The following is a 19,125-nucleotide window of genomic DNA, read 5'->3' on the forward strand; positions in this document are numbered from 1 at the left end:
AGAGAGAGAGAGACGCTTTAGTACGACGGGCGCCTTTAAATTTTAAGTTCTTCGTCGCGGCGGGGATTAAACTGACTTTACAACAAGCGTGTTCCTCGAACCGAGTGCCAGCTCGGCACCCTCTTCGCCCCCGGCCTTTACCGCGAGACGATGCATCGCCATCCCCCCGCACATATCTTACACCTTATTACATTTCTTAAATATGACCCGTCGGATGCTAAAGTCCCCCTCCTCTCTCATGAGGAGGGGGCACCGTCTCTCCTTGCTTCCCCCAGCGGTGAGCAGGGCGGCCATTCTATATGCAAAATTTCACAGGCCGCGGAAGCGAAACGTCCACCCGAGTAGAGCGAATGAACTTCATCGCGGAAAATAACACGAGGAATTTCCGGACCTGAACCACATCGCGCTCATTCCTTTTAGGATTTCTTCCAAGAAAGTGAACTTTATAGACGATAAGGATGATTTTTGCGTTCGGGAAGAAGTCTTCGCTACGTTTTTTTTGCATTCGAGAAAAATCATTTTTCGACGCGTTTCTCTTCGGTATATACAATATATTGGGAATTTAGAACGTAGATAGAAAGTATATTTACATATGTAGAAAAATATATATACGTAAATTTGTGATACGGGAGCAAATGTAAAGATTCAAAGAGTTCAGAAATCAATCAAATAAAAAGAATTTTAATATTTAAGAAAAGCAATTATAGCAAATATAAGTGTAGTTTTAGCTTTAAATTATTCAAAATCTCACCTGTAAATTGGTTCAGATCCGCCTTCCTTGTACCAAAGCACCATGTTGACTTCGTCGTTATCAGACGAAATGTCGCAAGGGAGCTGCACCTTGTTTCCGACTACACCATTAACGGCAACAATCGGTACTGCAACAAAGGAAGAAATATATTTATAAGAGAGTCTTTCTTTCTTTTTTTTTTTTTTTTAATATTTTAGATACGCGCAATATGTATTCTAAATCGATTGAGCCTAATTGCGAATCATCGTAAATTGGAAATATTAAATCCCATCATTAATCCATGAGCAATTCAACTAAAATTTTAATGTATCAGCAGAAATATCATAAATCCCAAGATTTTTCCTTATTTCCGAGAGGAAACCGTAGCTTAATTCGCAAGAACGATCAACGGATGCTATATCAATCACTTGGAGCTTCTAAGATACCAATGACACGATAATTGCTACGACAGGTAAAACGCTAATATGATTTTCACTAACAAGAAAACACCAGGATTAGCTCTCATTAGATGAGAATTTAGCCGTGATGTACACGCTGACGATTAAAGGTGAGCTTCTATTTGAGTTTAAGGTCCTTTCCCGTGATGAGGTAGACGACGATGGTTTGATGTCGCTGCGGTTTTATCCACCCGATTAGATTCACATGTAGATGGAGGTATCGCGTTTTAATGAGCTGTCTCCTCCTTCTCTCTCTCTCTCTCTCTTTCTGTGTGTCTTTCTCTCTCTGACATACTATCTTTCCACGACGACGCGTTTCTCGACGTCTCATCTGACGTGATCTCGATCGCTTCGAGCGGGAACGTCGTACCTCAGGAGCGATCGTTACCAGGGATCTCATCGATCACCACACTAGAGTTCCGTCGTTCGACGTCCGATCGCAACACGACCGGCCAATCTCGAAAGTCCACGGACTTTCGTGATCGAGCTATAAAGCGCCAATACCTTCCACGAAAAGCGGAAGAAAATGGGGCGAAAGTAGCCGGAAAAACGGATCGCGTCCGCCAGTGACGTGTTCAAAGGCGTGCGCGGTCAGTGTCTTCCGCGTCGAGATCCGCGAAGATATTGCGAGAACGTGCAAAGTGTTTGCCGAAGGGTCCGGAGCGGTCGCAGAGCTCCTCGACGCTCTGAATGTGAAATTAGAATACCAGCGACCGGGGCTTTTCGATATAGGACGATAGGTCGCTCGATATGAGAAACGCGATGAGCAAACATATGTGTTTAGTTGACCTATTGCCTTGCGCTTTCGGTCATACCGATACTTTTGACAATATCAAACTACTTTTTGCCTTACCATATTATTAATTGGCAATAAAATTTCAAGTCTATTATTATAATTTTTTTATCAATTTTATTAAATCAATATCTTCCTGATTTTTCCCAAAATACCCCACCACTTCTCATGTTCTAGCATTATACAGAGAGAGTCTATACAAAAATTATAGTATGAGACAGAAACTATATAAAGATTCATTACCGGTCAATACGTTTAACACAATGAGACTTAACGCATGCGTTTAACAATATGACACTTATAAATTATACACCATTACATTTCATTCGATCAAGATATCGTTGTTGCGGGATACGATCCTATTACGAAACGGGCACATTCTTCCGATCTCATCTAATCCCTAGGAGAGAAGTTTCGAAAGCGGTTCGAAAGGAAACTCGAGGAAGCTCTCGGCACAAACTCGCGAAACGTTCGCCAGCGTGACAAGCGCCGCGCGCAAAACAATTTCATTTATCACAAGAAAAATAGCAGTTTAACTCCGCGAGTGGGCGTATCATACATTTTCCACGTGTTCGAGGGGGATGAGAGAGATACAGAGGAAAATGGAAGACACCCCGAGGTCGGGTCGTTCCTTCTTTGTCGTCATAGCCAACGACGGCGAGCACGAACACGAGTGTATTAGCGTGGATGATATCCTCGACGCTCTAACCTCTAAACCGTCATAGCTGTAGTTGTACAGTTTATTGCGCTCTTTCTCTCTCTCTCTCTCTCTCTCTCTCTACGCTAGCACTTACGAAGAGAAAATACAGTCATGGTGGCGACGATATTATTAGTATGTCAGAGCACTTTACGCTCTCGAAAGAATGACACATTTGCTGTTTCGAATAATTCGTGCGCGTATGGTATATGCTGTTGACACGAAGAATTGACACGACGGATGAAGCCATCAATGCAATGTCACAGGCAGGAAAATTATTAATGACTAATTGATAAACCGGGCGGAAGCTGTCCGTAGGGTGAACAACTGCTGCGCTGCCGCGTTAAAGTGCTCGGTACATCGTCACTCGCTGAAAAACACACGATTGCCTCGCAAAGATAATTTTAAATGTTTTTCCCGTATCGATCGATAAAACACACGCGCTTGTTAAATCCACGTAACATCTCTTTCTCGCCTACAAATCAATCGATGTACAATCTGTCGCTTATATTATGATCATTATTACTGTGTAACGTGGTTCTTATTTCGACACGTAACGACTGTCATCATGTATACGCCGCTGCGCTGGCGTGTTTCTCACTCCGTTGCTTAGCGAACGGATACTCGAGTCAGGACGCGTATCTGTGCTCGTGATGAATCCCAAACGCCCACGTCGTTCCCGGTACAGATCGCTGTTAGGAAGAATCGTAGGGTTCATAAATAACCTTCCTACGTAGAGAACAGATCCATCAGCGGTCACTCTCTTTAACTTTGACGATTGGTAGGCAACATCAAACGTACGCACAGCGGGGTCCTTTCCTCCTTTACCGCAGAAATGGGGGAACCATAAATAAGTAATCTTTTCCGGTTTTCACGAAATGCGCGGGAGGGTCCCTGAATCTCAAAGATGATTGCTTCGGGTGAACGCGCGCTGGATGCCGCGTTTATTTTTCTTTTTATTGGTAACGTAAATTTAACGGATTTTATTTTTTTCTCCTCCTCTCCCTTTTCCTTTTTCATGGCTCCGTTCTCGCCATCGGGAAATGAAATACAGCGTTATTTCAACAGCAAAACGTACGCAGCTATTTTTTCTCAACTGATAGCCGCCAATATGTTACCGAACGATGAGAGATTCTATAGAGAAGCTATATATTTTGAACTGAAGAACGAAAAATAAAAATAAATATAAAAAGAGATCGCGCAGTTAATATAATATATATAATACAGTCAAATAAGTCCTGCAATAAGATCGCTGAATAATTCGGTATGCGTTTGACGATAATAAAGAGATAAAAAAAAAAAAAAAAGATCTGGTATACGAACAAGTGCCAGATTTTCAATATATTTAGAAATGAAAAATTGTGCGTCTGTTAAGTTTAAAAATATCCTTTACGTTGAAGCCAATAGATTTATAATAACGCGAAATCATTCGGGATTTAAGACGTAATCGCGACTTAATTGGTTAGCTGTTTGAATACGAGTTGCGTGTGTTCTTCTTTTTCTATTATTAGTCGATGATAAAACGAGTATAAAACGATTAATGTAACCGTACATTTCTTTGAACTTACTATGGCTATAAAAAGATATTGCAGAAATAAAAGCGATGCTCAAGGCAACTTTGTCGAACAAAACAAGGTAATCTTTCAAAGAAATAACGTTAATCTCGTATTACGTGAATGCTGTTCATTGGGATAATGAATGACCGGTGATTGTTTGACATAGTAACATTGGACAGTCCGACAGAAAATGATGCGTACGAGACGGAGAAAACGAAAAGATTAATGAAATGATAATATAATTTTTTCGTCTCTATCTCTTCGAGGCATACGTATGCCCATAATTTATATAAACATGGGCGATCGACTTAATGGATGGGCATGCGAGTTTGATTGTACATTAAACAGTCTGTGTTATTAACAATAATAGGCCTTAAACACGGAAATGTGCTCAGAGTTTCGATCAACGTATACGTGGGTTGTATGATAAAAAATACATTTGGACGTTCGACGAAGCCGTAAACTTTGTCGATCATTTGTCATATTCTTAACTAGTATGTAGATGTCTCCAATTAACGTCAAGATGCGATCAATCATGTATCTACGGTGACAGTGCAGTTGCTTCGGTACCTCTTAATTATTTTCCCAATAACAGAATCACGAATGATACGTAGAAAGTATTTCAACGAGTTTATTTTCAATAAATACCTCACTGGATCGTCGAGAGAAAGACGAATATAAAACACGAGGCTAGTTATTAAAATAATAAAGAATTCTCTAATCAACAGTTTGCGCGAAGTTTGGAAATAAGGAGCAGTCGTTATTGTAATTCCGGTTGGACGACAAAGTATTCGACGAGGTAGAATAATTCATACTTTTATATAGCTCCGTGCACTATACAGATAGATTGTACGCGGAGCTTCGATTTTTAAAGTAGAACGTCTACTTCGTTTGAAGTACGCGCAACTGTTACCGTTACGGATGGAAAGCGTTATTCAAGTCGATAGAGTGCGATGAAGTAAGAATCGATAGAGTCAGTCGCTTGTCTAATAGATTTAGCGATAAATCATTATCGCTAAGTCCCCGAAACAAAATCAAAAACCATTCACCAGCGAAATAAATAAGTCGGTATTGGATTGAGTTTATTTATTAATTGTGTGCTTAATTTATTAATTATAACTTTCGCAACCTGATCATATCGTATTTCTGAAAACTTATTTAACATTCAACTTTATCGAAACTCTATTAACTCTTAATTAATAATTATTGCTTGTAACACGTTTAATTTTAGCGTAAAACAGAAGAATCAATTTGCCGAAATTCAAATGATCAAAATCTGTATAGTCTTAGTTCTTATTATTCTTTATCACAATTATGTAATTCTATTAATTTCAATATTATATTTTAAATGATTATTTCATTAATATTTTAAACTTACTTTGATATTAAAATCTACCTTTATTATAAAAATTATGGCTATGCAATCGATTGTAGATTAATTTTTATAGATTAGCAATTTTTATCTTAGAAAGAGATTACGTATATTACGAATTTATTTCGACTACAATGGAGTAAAGCCGATTTACAAGGAACAGTAATAGCAAATTGTTTATTAGCGACAGACTAAGCCGATGATAATCTACTTATGTATTCCTCTCGAAAAATAAATTTAGCTCAGCCTTTAAGTAATCGCGTGAAAGTAATTGTCACGATATTATTATTTATAGAGGCTTTTGGCAATACAGCGCGTAGTATAACGTAATATGCGATAAAATTAAATTTTTGCAAAGTAAAATGTGAACCTAATAAATGAAAAACGATACCAGGCAAATAAATATGAAACCGGAATTTGCCCATAGCTGGCCCTAGCTGTCAATGTAGTTACCGTCGAACCGCGTCATTGGCGCCATTTTTTTATTTTGACATCTGATAAAGATTTTCAACTCACAACGATACAAGTTTCATACAACAGCATAGTTTTTAATAGCGTTGAACATGTCGAATTTTGTGCCTGGAAACTACGATTTGCGGACAGCATTGATTTTCTGTTACCATTTGAAGAAAACTGCTGCAGAATCGCATCGAATGCTTGTCGAAGCTTACAGTGAGCATGCTCTTGGTAAATTACAGTGCTTTGAGTGGTTTAAAAAAATTCAAAAGTGGCGATTTTGACGTGAGAAACGAAGAACGTGGAAGACCACCGAAAAAGTTTGAAGACAGCGAATTGCAAACATTGTTGGATGAGGAACAACTCGATTTGAATCAAGCTTTGCGTGAAAAATGACCAGAATATCAAAAAAGGCAACGCAAAGTGATTTTGCTTCATGATAATGCACCATCGCGCACAGCAAAACCGGTGAAGGAAACGATTGAGGCGTTTAGTTGGGAAATACTTTCGCATGCGGCTTACTCACCAGACCTGACTCCATCCGATTACTACTTATTTGCATCGATGGGACACGCACTTGCCGAGCAGCGCTTCACTTCTTACGAAAATCTACGAAAATGGCTCGATGACTGGTTTGCCTCAAAGGAGCAACAGTTTTTTTTTGGCGTGGCATCGACAAATTGTTAGAGAGATGGGAAAAATGTATAGCTATCAATGGGCAATACTTGGAATAAAATATTTTTTATCATTTCTATACAAAAATTCCGGTTTCATATTTATATACAGCTGATTGTACGCAAAATATGCATTATATTTACGATTATAGAAATTTTATAAATAGTTTAACAATTTAATTTGATATATTCATAGTTGCTTATATGCTGATGTTTCCTGCGTATATTATTGTCATTTGAACAATAGGTTGAATTATTAAATCGCATGAATGTCTTGGCGTTGTAAAGAAATGTAGATCGCGTAAGATATCAGAGTCCTCGGTTTATGGGATAATATAATGGTACGATATAAAAACGTGTATAAGCTGTTTGCAGCGCAGACGTTACGACTCGATGGTCGAAATGGATGCGCAAACAAAGAAGTAGGATATATAATACGTAGATCATCGTAAAAATTCACGGCACTAAAGGTGCGCTTTTGCCCCGCGTATTTACGCAGAACGTATTTTTTAAAAATCATTGTAACCGGAGCCCCTCTCGATGGCGCACATTTGGTCGCAATAAGAAATCTTGACTTTTCCTCGTGGAGTTGCCATGCTTTAAACTCCTCTTTACGACGCTCTGTAGTCGCATCACGATCCTTGCGTCTGTTTCCTTCGCGAGTAACAGCTTTCCCATAGAACAGGATAGTTCTGTAGCGGAGCTTTACAGTTCTCGAGTTTCGCCGGAGACATTAATCTCTCTTATGAGTTATAGCATATATGTATACATATATTACGCGTACAAGAGATACACGAGCTTCATACGAACGGTGTATATCGCGATTGTATCACAGAAATCCTACGTATTATCCGAATCGTAAAATGAAAAGGGCGATAAAAATCGTCATGTAAATAAGCGACGTAATTAAAGGTTGACACGTTTTTATATTGCTCGCGTTTTGTACAGTTATGTTTCACGCCGCTGTCCTGTTATCGTGATATTAGGGGGGAAGAAAATAATCGCGAATACGTGTCACTTTGAATTATTTCGCTTGAATTAATCTTCTTTTTTCTCATTAAGCTCTGTGTTTTATAATAAATTAATTAAAATGTATTTCTTTCGTAATTTGCCCATTTAATTGATGTGCATCGACGTTTTTATTTCGAGTAATATGCTTTCCCATAAATGTAATGTTAAAAGAATTACATAGACATTCTCAAAATATATATTTTCTTCACGAGAGGTTATAAAATTTGATGACGAAACACATGTGAAACTATATCTTTATCTTTTTTTTTTTTTTCTTTTACTTTGTTTCTTACGAATGACGGCCTATACACGACGCAGGAATGCGATATGATTTTTATGGCCCTCTAGTGGCACTAAGTGGCGAAAAAAAAAAAAAAAAATCTCCATCGTGTGGGAGTAATGACTTGCATGTCGGTCAACCTGATTCTGCCTTAGCTCGACGATCGTGCATTAAAGTCGAGTACTGGCATACCATATCGCACGCGGACACACTCTTTGAGAAATATCGAATATCGGTACCGAAATATCTTCCCGCGAAAGCGTGACTTTGCGGAACCTGTAATCTCGGGATCTCTCGCAATGCGCAGGATGTGAATTATGTTGCTTCTATTGCGCACACAAAAGCTGTAACGTTTCATTCCGGTCCACGCGCTATGAGGCTCCTACAATTGCATTGAAGGATATACGCGCGAGTAAAGGAGGGAATGCGATTGCGTGCGACGACAAATAGTAAAAAAAAAAAAGAACGAGATCCTAAAATAAATGGCAGGTCTCGGTATGCTTATCCCACGGTATTCTTAGTGTATCTTTAACAAACACGCAGAATCGTAATTTACAATCGTGATATCGTCAGGCCGAACGGGCCAGCTGTTCCACCGATCAAGAAGCGAGAGGAAAATAAACAGCCGCGCGCCGCGCTATCTCAATTATTGCACGGTGCTAAAACCCCTGTCGGACGGCAAATAATTTTCTGGCGCCCCTAATATCGGGTCTCGTCGTTTCCTACCTTGTGATTTATATATTACTAAATAATCGCGCATACACGACTGTCCGATGGACCGCCGATCGAATGCGGGGAGAAATAAATACAAATAGCGGCGAGCGCAATTACCGCAGCCGCATCGAGCATCCCGCAATTATCGGGAGTCTCAATGCTCGTTATAAGCGAAGCGGTAGAAGGTGAAATCACTTTGTCGGCTACGACGACGGAGAAGTTGCAGGTAATAATTACCGATCGCGCGGCAAAAAAAAAATGTACCAAAAAATGAGCAGATCTCCGCGAGAAATGCGGCCAACGATTTTGTGACTACCTTTGGTAGTCACGAGAGATTTCGTTCGGGGAATTGTCACAGCAATTATGGTATTAGGTGTACAACTTTGCTTCCGCCGTTTTCCTATAGATGGCTTTAGCGGTAAGTAGCGGTCGAAATAAATAGATCATAGATGTCGTGCGATAAACTTGGGCATCTGTCAACATAACCCCATAGAAACATTAGTCGATTCGTGTCTGCATCATAAAGTTATTCTCGATTGAAAATGTCAGTTTACGAGCCAAATTCTCGTCATTTGCGGGAGGTTTTAATTTTCTGCTTCAATATGAAGAAATCTGCGGCTGAGGCTCATCGAATGCTCTCAAATACTTATGGTGAAGCCGCTATTAGTGAAAGAACGTGTCGCGAGTGTTTTCAACGCTTCAAGAACGGTGATTTTCAGGTCGAAGACCGGCATAGCGGTGGAAGAGAGAAGGTTTTCGAAGATGCAGAATTGGAGGCATTACTTAATGAAGACTCGAGTCGAAGTCAAAAAGAATTGGCACGATCATTGGGAGTGAACAATACTTTGAATCATAAATGTATAACGAGTTTTTTACAATAAAACGTCGAATTTCGGAAAAAAACGGCGGAAGCAAAGTTGTACACCTAATATATGTAATGCTGCTATCTTACTTATGCATTACGTATAAATACTTTATTTAATTAAATACATTTACTCGAAGGTAAATGTCGATAATTATATAAGCACGATACGAGTATCTCGATATAAATTTATACAATAATCGATTACATGGAACGAAACGAGAGAGGAAAATTCTATCCCGTGTAAAAATTGATACGGGGAAATAAAGCTACGGGATGAGATTGGTATCGCGATATAAATTATAGCGTTCTGTTTGTATGCCGATAAAATGAATATCAGCTCGCTGGAGAAATTATCGCGACCCGCGATGTATTATGCAGCAACGATGGAGTTTCGAATTGCGTTACCCGGCGAAATGAAATTGACTGCGAATAAAATCCCATGAGGTGAATTCGTATATAGCCGTGCGTTTGCGCGCGCGCGTGCTGTGCGATACCAACATACGCTGCGCTGTAAGTCGAAAAACTACGGGGGCGCGCGCTCGTTTCGTTGCAGAAAATGAAAAGACGGGGTGCAGGAGATACGTCGAGGGTGCACGCCGGTTCTAGGCGCCCATTTAAAATTACGACGAAAGCTCGCACCGCCGAGCCCGATGCTTTCCAATTTTCGCGCGAAGCTCAAGAGCGTGCTAAACGACCGTGGCAGTGGGGGCTCTATCGGCCAGCGAAGCCCTCCATCCCGCTCTTGCTTTCCCCCTTCCTCCATATAATCTCTTTCTCTTGTTTCTATTTTTCCCAGACACAGAGTATGTGCCGCGGAGCGTGAAAGCCGTGTGCGGAATAGCATTTGGTGTCTACCCTCGCAGGTTTTAACGGGCAGTCTCGTATGCCAGACGCGTGCCAAGTTTTCCCCGCTTGCCTCCTCTCGCCCATAATGTGTATGTGTGTGTATAAGTGTTGGCGTGCGTGTCTCTCTGACCCTCGAGAAAGGAAGAAGCCGCGGAAACAGGCTGCTCCTATTTTCGCCCCGCATTCCATCCCCGTGCCACCCGCGGCTCGCCACCCTTCCCGTCCTGGATATCTCGCCCGGATATCCAGCAGTATCCGCGGTCGCTTTCGAACTCTGCACCACGTGCGTCCATTTGCCTTCTTTTCTCCTTCGTCTATTCAACGTCTATCTCACCTTCCAACACATTGCGCCGCATTCCTTCCGGTTTCTTCTGTCTTCTATTGGCGATTCTGACAATATTCTTAACGTGGGACACTGCCAAAATCTCTCTCGTTGCAACTAGAATTTTCCAAATTTTTGGGAGAGATTCGCGAGTACTTTCGGCGCGAAATATAACGCTTATTTATTTAATCAAAGAATGAAAAAAGTTTCATATATTAAAAAAACGTCATAAATAATATATAGTAAAAAATATAATAAAATATATACCTGTATACTGTTATGATATTAAATATATAACGCCAAATATTATATTCGTATTACTTTTTCATCAAAGAAAAGCATATATGGTATTTGTTGTGGAAACTGAAAGTATTATATATTGATTAATCAATATTTTTGCAAATTGGCGCGAAAGTTATAATGAAAAAATCATTAAACTCTTTCTATCGGTGCTCTTTGGTTTCTGCTAATTTTTTTTTTAAACGGAGTATCATTTTTCGTTAGCTCACGAAAATTACAGAAATCTTTACGACAAGATTTGTTTCTCGTTGTACATATTTTTTGACGAGACACTGTGCGCTTCGATATAGTCGGTTATTTGTTAATAATATGACGCAGTTTACAAAGAAAAACGAAATTCGATGCGAAACGCAGCAACTTCTGGAGTCGGCAAACTCGGGATAAAAATGTGCGCCACGGGCATTATAAGAAAGCACAGGGACATATCTGTCGGATTTTTTGTATAGCCGAACCTTCCAGTCGAGCTTCAAAGCTGCTGCTTTCCCGTGGACATTGTTCTACAGAAACCGGCTTTCCAGGGAGGAGAGGACAGATTTGAGTGCTCCTTCGATAAAGTTTCCAACCGTTCTTTGTATCCTGTTACTTATTTACTCCCGTTAAAAGAACGTCCTGACTGAAAGAAAAAGAGCGGACGGAGGAAAAAAGGTTTCTCGTAGCGCATTGGCAAGCTTTAAAGATCCTTTCACAAGCAGAGATCGTCCTAAATGCATAGCACAGACTTGGATGCTGCGTTATCTCGTATTCGGCAATATGCCGGTATTTATCCGTCCGAAAGAGTTTTCCAATACAGGAGCAGGTACTGATGAATTATTGTGTTCAGCGGCGAGTATCGCGACGCATGTTGTGAATATTTATTCGTACAAACTCTCGATGCAGTTCAGGTATCCGGCAATTTCTCGATAGCCAACGGCTACGTGCCGTTAATTAAAATATACCGAAATATTTTAATTTATACACTTGCAGCTTGTTTTTCAATAAGCTAAGTGGACTTTAAATTATCTTTTTTTATTAAATATTGCAATTAGAGTAAACAAATAATAGAAATCTGTGTGTTGTTAAATGAAATTTAAATAATTGCGATATTTTTTTGAAGAATAAATATTTTTTAATAACTTCATTATTATTATCGGGCGATTTTTACTAGCGATTTTGTTATTAGTGCACTATAATGAAATCGTTTCGATTACACGGATATTGCTCGCGTATGTTTCAATATTTTTTTTTTTTTCGCTTAAATTTGCAATGAAAAGGAAAAGAAGAGTCGAAAAAGTAAGAGCTAATGAGGATCCAGAGCGAATCCAAGGAAACGAGGACGTGATATACCATAGCGAACATGAACGGGCAGGGAAGTCTGAAATCACGTGGCAGTAAACTAGCGGGAGCTTTCGGTATATACCCTTCCGCGTATCCCGAAAGAGGGCTTTCCGGCGTACGAACGGGTACGACGTGTTATCCAGCTCGAGATTACTTCTTGGAGCGGAAATAGGGCGTCGGCTAAGACGCCGTTTCGAAATTACCGTATAATTCTGCACTGGGTATAGTCTTGCCACCGACAAAAAATACTGGCGAAGGCCAAAGTGTGCGAGAGTCAGAGATTGACTTTAATTTTTTTTTACAAATTATTGCGCACAGATTGAAAGGCTCGTGCGTGCAAGTAACAATATGAATGTTATGGCTTTACGAAGAAACTGAACAACAGTTATGTTAATCGACTAACATTCGCAAAACGTGATATAAACATACTTTGATAAGAAATCATTCAATATTTATATGATAGATAGAGGATACACTATACTGAGTAAACATTTTTATATGTTAGCGTCACGATGTATGTCCAATCTACCATATAAATATTGAATCATTTTTTTTTAACACCATGTATAGCTAAGGAAAAGTCAACAAAATGTATAAAAAAATGTGTTTTTAAAATACAATTTGCTCTAGGATATCTTGTACCATATATGCAGCACTTATATTGTCCAAAAGAGCATATAATATTGCCATATAATATTACCAAAGAAAAGAAAAGTCGCCTTATAAAATTAATTTATAATATAGCCTCTATATATACTGTTATAAATTTTCCAAGTATTTTCTAAGAGTTTGATAAAAAATCGCATACATGCTATAGCTATTCCACTATAAATCGTATAATAACAAAAAAATAAGAGATATAGCGTAAAAAGATCGTAGTGTCGTCAAACGTTTGCGAAAATTACGTTTTAATTAATAAAGAAACAACTCAATGTGCAGAGATATTCTACGATTTATTGGTAGTTAAACCTCCAGCGCGGTACCCGGATCGATTCGGCCCGTAGTCTCGTATTACCTAATTAACAGATCCTTCTCTCCTACCCCGGGATCTGTTCAGGCTGCCTCCGTGCGACGCTCATTACTCTTTGATCGAACAGGTGAAGCGCGAGTATAATTCTCAAAGGATAATTTTAAGCGACTGAGCGCGCGAATGAGACGTAAAGTGATGGCGATACAGATTGTCGCAGTTGCTAGTCGGTTGAAAAATAAGAGAATAACTTTTGAGACACAATAATTGAGAGAGACTGAAGCAGAGTGTGGTAGCAAAAATAAAAAAACAAAAGAAAAGAAAAGAGAAGAGAGAGGAACGCGCGGATTAAATAGCTCGTTACTATCGATCGTGCGTAACTCGAGAGACTCGACTGACTTATACCCGTATTCATAGTCCTTCTTTATTTTAAGGATAGAGGAAGCCTCCATGAAGGATTCCTTGAATCTGCAAGGCCACCTTGTTTCATAGATGGACCTCGAGTCTCCCTTTCAGAAGGAAGGAATATTTTAGGGATTTTTAGTGACCGACTGGAGGCAGCACCGTTCCATGCTGCCTGCAACTAATTTCATATAATACATATGAAAACTTTTTCGTATCTTCAAAAAATTCCACGGGATTTTCCCAATCGCTAATGTATCTTTTCGGAATCCGCCACAGAATCCGATTCTCTGGATTTTCGTCTTCAAATCCATCGTCAGAATCATTTAAAAATTCATTGTCCATTATCCCTTTTTCCTTTATACACTTTCAGTTTGAGAGCGCGACGACAAATAACCACAAAACCACAAATGTAACGAAACTAACTTTTGGAGGTTATATTTGGTTATATTCTGCGTATCGTCTGCTAAAAAGGTCGCGTCACTCCTCAAGGAAGCTCGTGACCTTCCTTGAGATAAGGGAGCCAATAAGATTCCTTGTTCGATCAAGGAAAGTTTATGAAACGTGGAACGGGGAACAAGGAATCCTTATTCCTCAAGGACGGACTATGAATACGGGTATTACCCTCCCGTGCGATCCTCCCGCTGCAAAAGTTCGTTTTAATGCACTCGCATTGAAATGGGTGGCGCCGAATCTGCTAAGCTCTCCCGGTCGTCGCCTAGTTTCGCGATTTCGTCTTGGGAACTTTCGGCGCGTTTCGGCCTTCGAGACGTATTCAAAACGAGAGCGCGTCCCATCGTTCGATACTATATCGAGTAATCCGCGAGACAACACGGTAAACTTGCGCCGAGTTATTGTATTGTAATTGTGAGTCGCCGGGAGTTTCTAGAACAATGCGGCTTCGGACGCGAATATCGAAATTAGATATTGCGATGAACCCGATGGAGTATGTATTTGCGATGTTGACAAATCTGTCCAAGTTTCTGGCATGTATTACCGTGGATTGGAACGTGATCGGGGCGGGCAACGATACGATATACCTGCTATGATCTAAATCACGGAAATGTCGAAGGAATTCAGGAATCGGTCTGTCGCGCTGATTGCTACGACGATTGATTAATAAACATGTCAAATTCTCGCGATCATTCTTAAATTTCCGAATTGTAGGGTCAAATTATACGGGCGGTTTTGTCTTTAATAATAATAAAATCTGTTAAGACAATATCGATTCAATATCGCAACGTATCGTTTATAATCTTCATTCTAAAATCGTTGTTATTGGAAAATGTTTGACGTTGGGCAAATATTAAATTTCGCGAATCTGGCGCGATGACGCGTGTCGATACTATTAAATGATTCGATCAAGTGTCGACAGTGCGCAAATGTGATCTAGTTATTTAATTTATTTCGTTTATCGTTTCTGACATCAGATTGAATAAAATACACTATACTCGTCAACGACTTGGAATGAGCTTAAACTTTTATCAGTGCCGTTGATTGATACGTGGATCGTGCCACGGCAGGGAATGGAAATTATTCAATCTGAAAATCAAATTGTAATACGATTATACAGTTTCGCCTTAATCGGCTTCGCGAATATCTAGATAGAGAACGTGTGTACAGAGAAATTTATTAACAAGGCATTGTAGAATAAACGGAAATATCAATGCTGTTTAAACAATGTCATTGAACGGCTAAGAAGCTTTGACTTTATTGACACACATCAGCGAAATATAATTTCGATTGGAATGCACAATGAATGAAATACTTTTCCATCTCTGAAATATGGTTCGTCAGATATATCGCTTCTATTATCTTATTGTTAATCTCACGGCCAATAATATATTGTAGTATGTGACCAATTCGTTTTAATAAAGTTTAAGAACATGATATGGATACTAATCCTGTCCCGATCTCGCTGGCCGATCTCATTACAGTAAATTCAACGAACGCGGATGGAAATTCGTCCTCAAGCCGTGTTGTTTCAAGAAACTAGTTAATACGAATTGGATATATTTAATCGAAAACCGTAATTGCTTCCGTAACTGCGATCGCGAACGCGGAAGCCTCTTCATATATTATCTTTTCTAATACAATAATAAAAAAATTATAATTTTTTTTTGCTAAGATTAAGCGTAACATTTGATATTTTTTATTAACTTAAAATAAAAATTAACTCCCTCGAATCGTTCTCCGCGTGTCTTTCTTGACACATTAAACGTAAAAAGGTTAATACCATTAGAAAAGCTACGGTCGATCAATTCCGCGTTCAAGCGGACGAAACATTTGTCGCGTCGAAAATTTCGTTACCATCTCACCAGTTTGCTGAACTAATATGTTTCGTAATATTTGTTTTATACCCCTCCCGTTTCTTGCACGCTCCTCTTTCGTTGTACTTAATACGACATTTCTCGTTTCTAGCAGCATTTTCAGTTCTGCAGAATCTTTCTATATTTCATCTTTTCATATGTCATCTTTTCATATTTTCCCACGAACACCCCTGCAAAGTTTCGCTCTTTATATTCGCATTATTTCTGTGATAAATTTCTGCGAAGAATATGACTGAGAAAATTATCCGCACCGATCATTTATCCTCTTTAACTTGCTTTAAAAATTTTCTTCGCCAATTTTTTTAGTCCATGACTTTATTACAGCGCAGACATAATTTTTTTTATATCGAAAAAATATCCAAACTTTGATAGAATGTTCAAAACTGTATTTCTCATAAAATAAAGATTCATTCGCTACGATGTCCCAATCACTTGGATTCTAAAACTCACGTGACCGGTGCTACATAGTGCACGTGGTAGCGAAATTGTACGGCCAATGAAATATCTGCCGTCGTCCGGCATCGTCCGAAGATTTGTCAAACGGGAATTGATTTAAGTCCGGGGGCTTAACCCCTGAGGAAGCCCGCAGCACAGCAGTTGGTTTCCCTTAGAAATCGTCCGTATCAAAGATCCGCGTACGACTTGCACGCAAATAAATTGAGGACCCTATATATATTGGTCAAGAGGATTGAAAATTGATCTATTACCGATCGTATCAAATCGCATATATTTCTCATGAAATATAATAATATATTAATATAAAAATGCGGCTCGCAGATTTTCACATTGCCGGAGAAGAAGGGGAATGGATTTGCGAATTTATTAAACTTAATTTTGCGCGTAAGGCAAATCGCGGCATGCTCGTTTAATCAAGAAGCGCTAATTGTTATTATTATGAATGCGCGTCTACGGAAGATATGACGTACTTTTTTTACGAGGCTTTTTATTACGAACGTCGTTATAACAGGGTAACGAGAAACCACAATTACGGTGCAGAAACGCGTGGGTGAGTTTAATGCCGTAAATGATGTTAAAAAATTGTGTTCTGGCGCGCCATGCATATAGAGAAATATTGCAAAGGCTGCACACTTAACGGGAGTCTCCTTTGAGTAACAGCGTATAATTCTATCACAAAGATAAGAAGTCGCGACAATGAAGCTATCGCGACGGCAAGGATCCACGAAATGGACCATGAGCACCCTTTACTCGCGGTTTACTTCCGGCCCTTTACTTTTCTCATAAAAGTGAAGCGACCTTTTCTTTGACCAAGAAAAAGAGAAAAGGAATATTGTGAAGAGAAAGTATGTGTGCCCGTCACCGTGTCTTTTACACCGTAAATAAGGAGAGACACGTTCCCGGAGCTAACGCGGTTGCCATTAGATTCACATCCTCGGATCCATTAACTCTTACGTACGTGATGGGGAATACGATCTCCAAATGTGCGAGTGAATACCGCTGATTAAATCAACCGAATGAAGATCGGTAAAACATGAGAAAGAAGTAGACAATTACTTCAATATAGTTTGTAAAATATATACGTTTGCTACAAGTCACGAAAGATTTTCTTCACTATTTTATGTAATAATATATTGTATAAAATAGTGAAAAACTTTTTAACCCGTGCAAAAACATATCTATATAAATATAAGTGTACGTAAAACTATAATTTTTCTAATTTCTACGGCCTTTTTTAGCTCGCACCGAATCGAACGTATAAAAGCAAACAGAAAAGTTCATTTTTAACATAAATGCGACGGCTAATGATCTGATTAATACGAAAAGTTGGTTGTCTACGAGAACAATGTAATAATGAGTATTATCCCTATTAATTTTTTTTATGCTGCAGTTTGAAACATACGCGATTTCAATTATAAATCCATCTATATATACATCTTACAATGCCTAGAAATAATGTATAAATTTTTTGAAAACTTTCTGGGCATTATAACAAATACATATATAAATAGATTTTTTAATTAAATATTTTTATAATATCTTTTAGAAAAAAGAAAGATATTTATCCGAATAGAATAACTAATTAATAATAATGTAGCAATAAAGTTTCGTATATATTTCATTCGATTATGTTAAAGTGGCTGTGTCAGTTCGGTAAACGAGAGTGTGTCGCCTATTTTAGGAAATCAAGTCAGCTCATCGAACGAGCATATGGCCAATCTTCGCTCGAGGTGTCTGGAAATCGGGCATTAATCCAACTGTCCTCTCTCCTCAGCTACCGCCATAAATTACGGGCTTCCAATTTCCAGAAGTCGAACTGTTGTGCCCGCCGTGGCCGGGTGGACGTGGTTAAGGTAGCGGAAGCGATAGAACAGAAGGACATACATCGGTCATACTGGTTGCGTTTAATTATCCACAGAATCTAGCTAGCCCTCGGAAGGACACGCCGGTAGCCGGTGTTGAATCTCCTGTAGATAGACGTCTGAAAATCTTGTTACAGTTTAATTGTTAATTTACCACCTCAGTTACCAGGAGTCGCATCAGCTCTTGGAAGAGAACTCGGCGCATCTAGGGACAAAATGGGATTCGTCGAGGGTTTTGAGGGATTCTGAGGGAAGAGAGTGTACTGAAGGGACGCAAAATCGCCGGAGCAAGAGACGAATATTCCTTAAAAGCAAATTTGATCCTCGTAGAAGTCTAGGAACAAGAACGCGAAAGTGTGCGGAGAGTGCGAACATCCGGATTATTGTCGATTCATATTTCTGGAGAGCATCTCTATGCTTCTAGACGCGCGTAAAGGACTAAGGACGAATCAATATCTTATAAATCGGACCATTAAGCCGTGTTTAAAGAGGGATAGGTTCTTCCTCTTGGTTGAACTGTCCATCGGCGGCCAAATATTTAGGCGCAAAGCCGGGTTTGGCGTTTCTGCTGTTATCAAAGTTTGCTTAAATTGAAATTCTTTCGCGTAAAGAACTTCCCAGTATCTCGACATGGTTTGCATTCTACACGGAACACTTGCGCTCTGCTTTCCTCATCTCTCAATCGTGACTTACTGAGCGCGCGTACACTTGCGATTATTT

General features: G+C 39.3%; 1 protein-coding gene and 1 long non-coding RNA gene across 2 annotated transcripts in view; one reads left to right on the forward strand and one right to left on the reverse strand.

The window, feature by feature from the left end:
- LOC138943131 (uncharacterized) overlaps positions 1-19,125 on the forward strand; it is a 344,651-nt gene that overhangs the window by 111,974 nt on the left and 213,552 nt on the right. The window lies entirely within an intron of this gene.
- LOC138943240 (neural cell adhesion molecule 1) overlaps positions 1-19,125 on the reverse strand; it is a 101,490-nt gene that overhangs the window by 34,782 nt on the left and 47,583 nt on the right. The window contains exon 2 of the mRNA XM_070313849.1: positions 752-878. Coding sequence (XP_070169950.1) covers positions 752-878 — 127 coding nt within the window. The remainder of the gene's footprint in view (positions 1-751; positions 879-19,125) is intronic.

The sequence above is a fragment of the Polyergus mexicanus genome, unplaced genomic scaffold, assembly GCF_030449975.1.
Source record: "Polyergus mexicanus isolate NDT 795.1 unplaced genomic scaffold, iyPolMexi1.0 SCAF_25, whole genome shotgun sequence".
Classification (NCBI taxonomy): domain Eukaryota; kingdom Metazoa; phylum Arthropoda; class Insecta; order Hymenoptera; family Formicidae; genus Polyergus; species Polyergus mexicanus.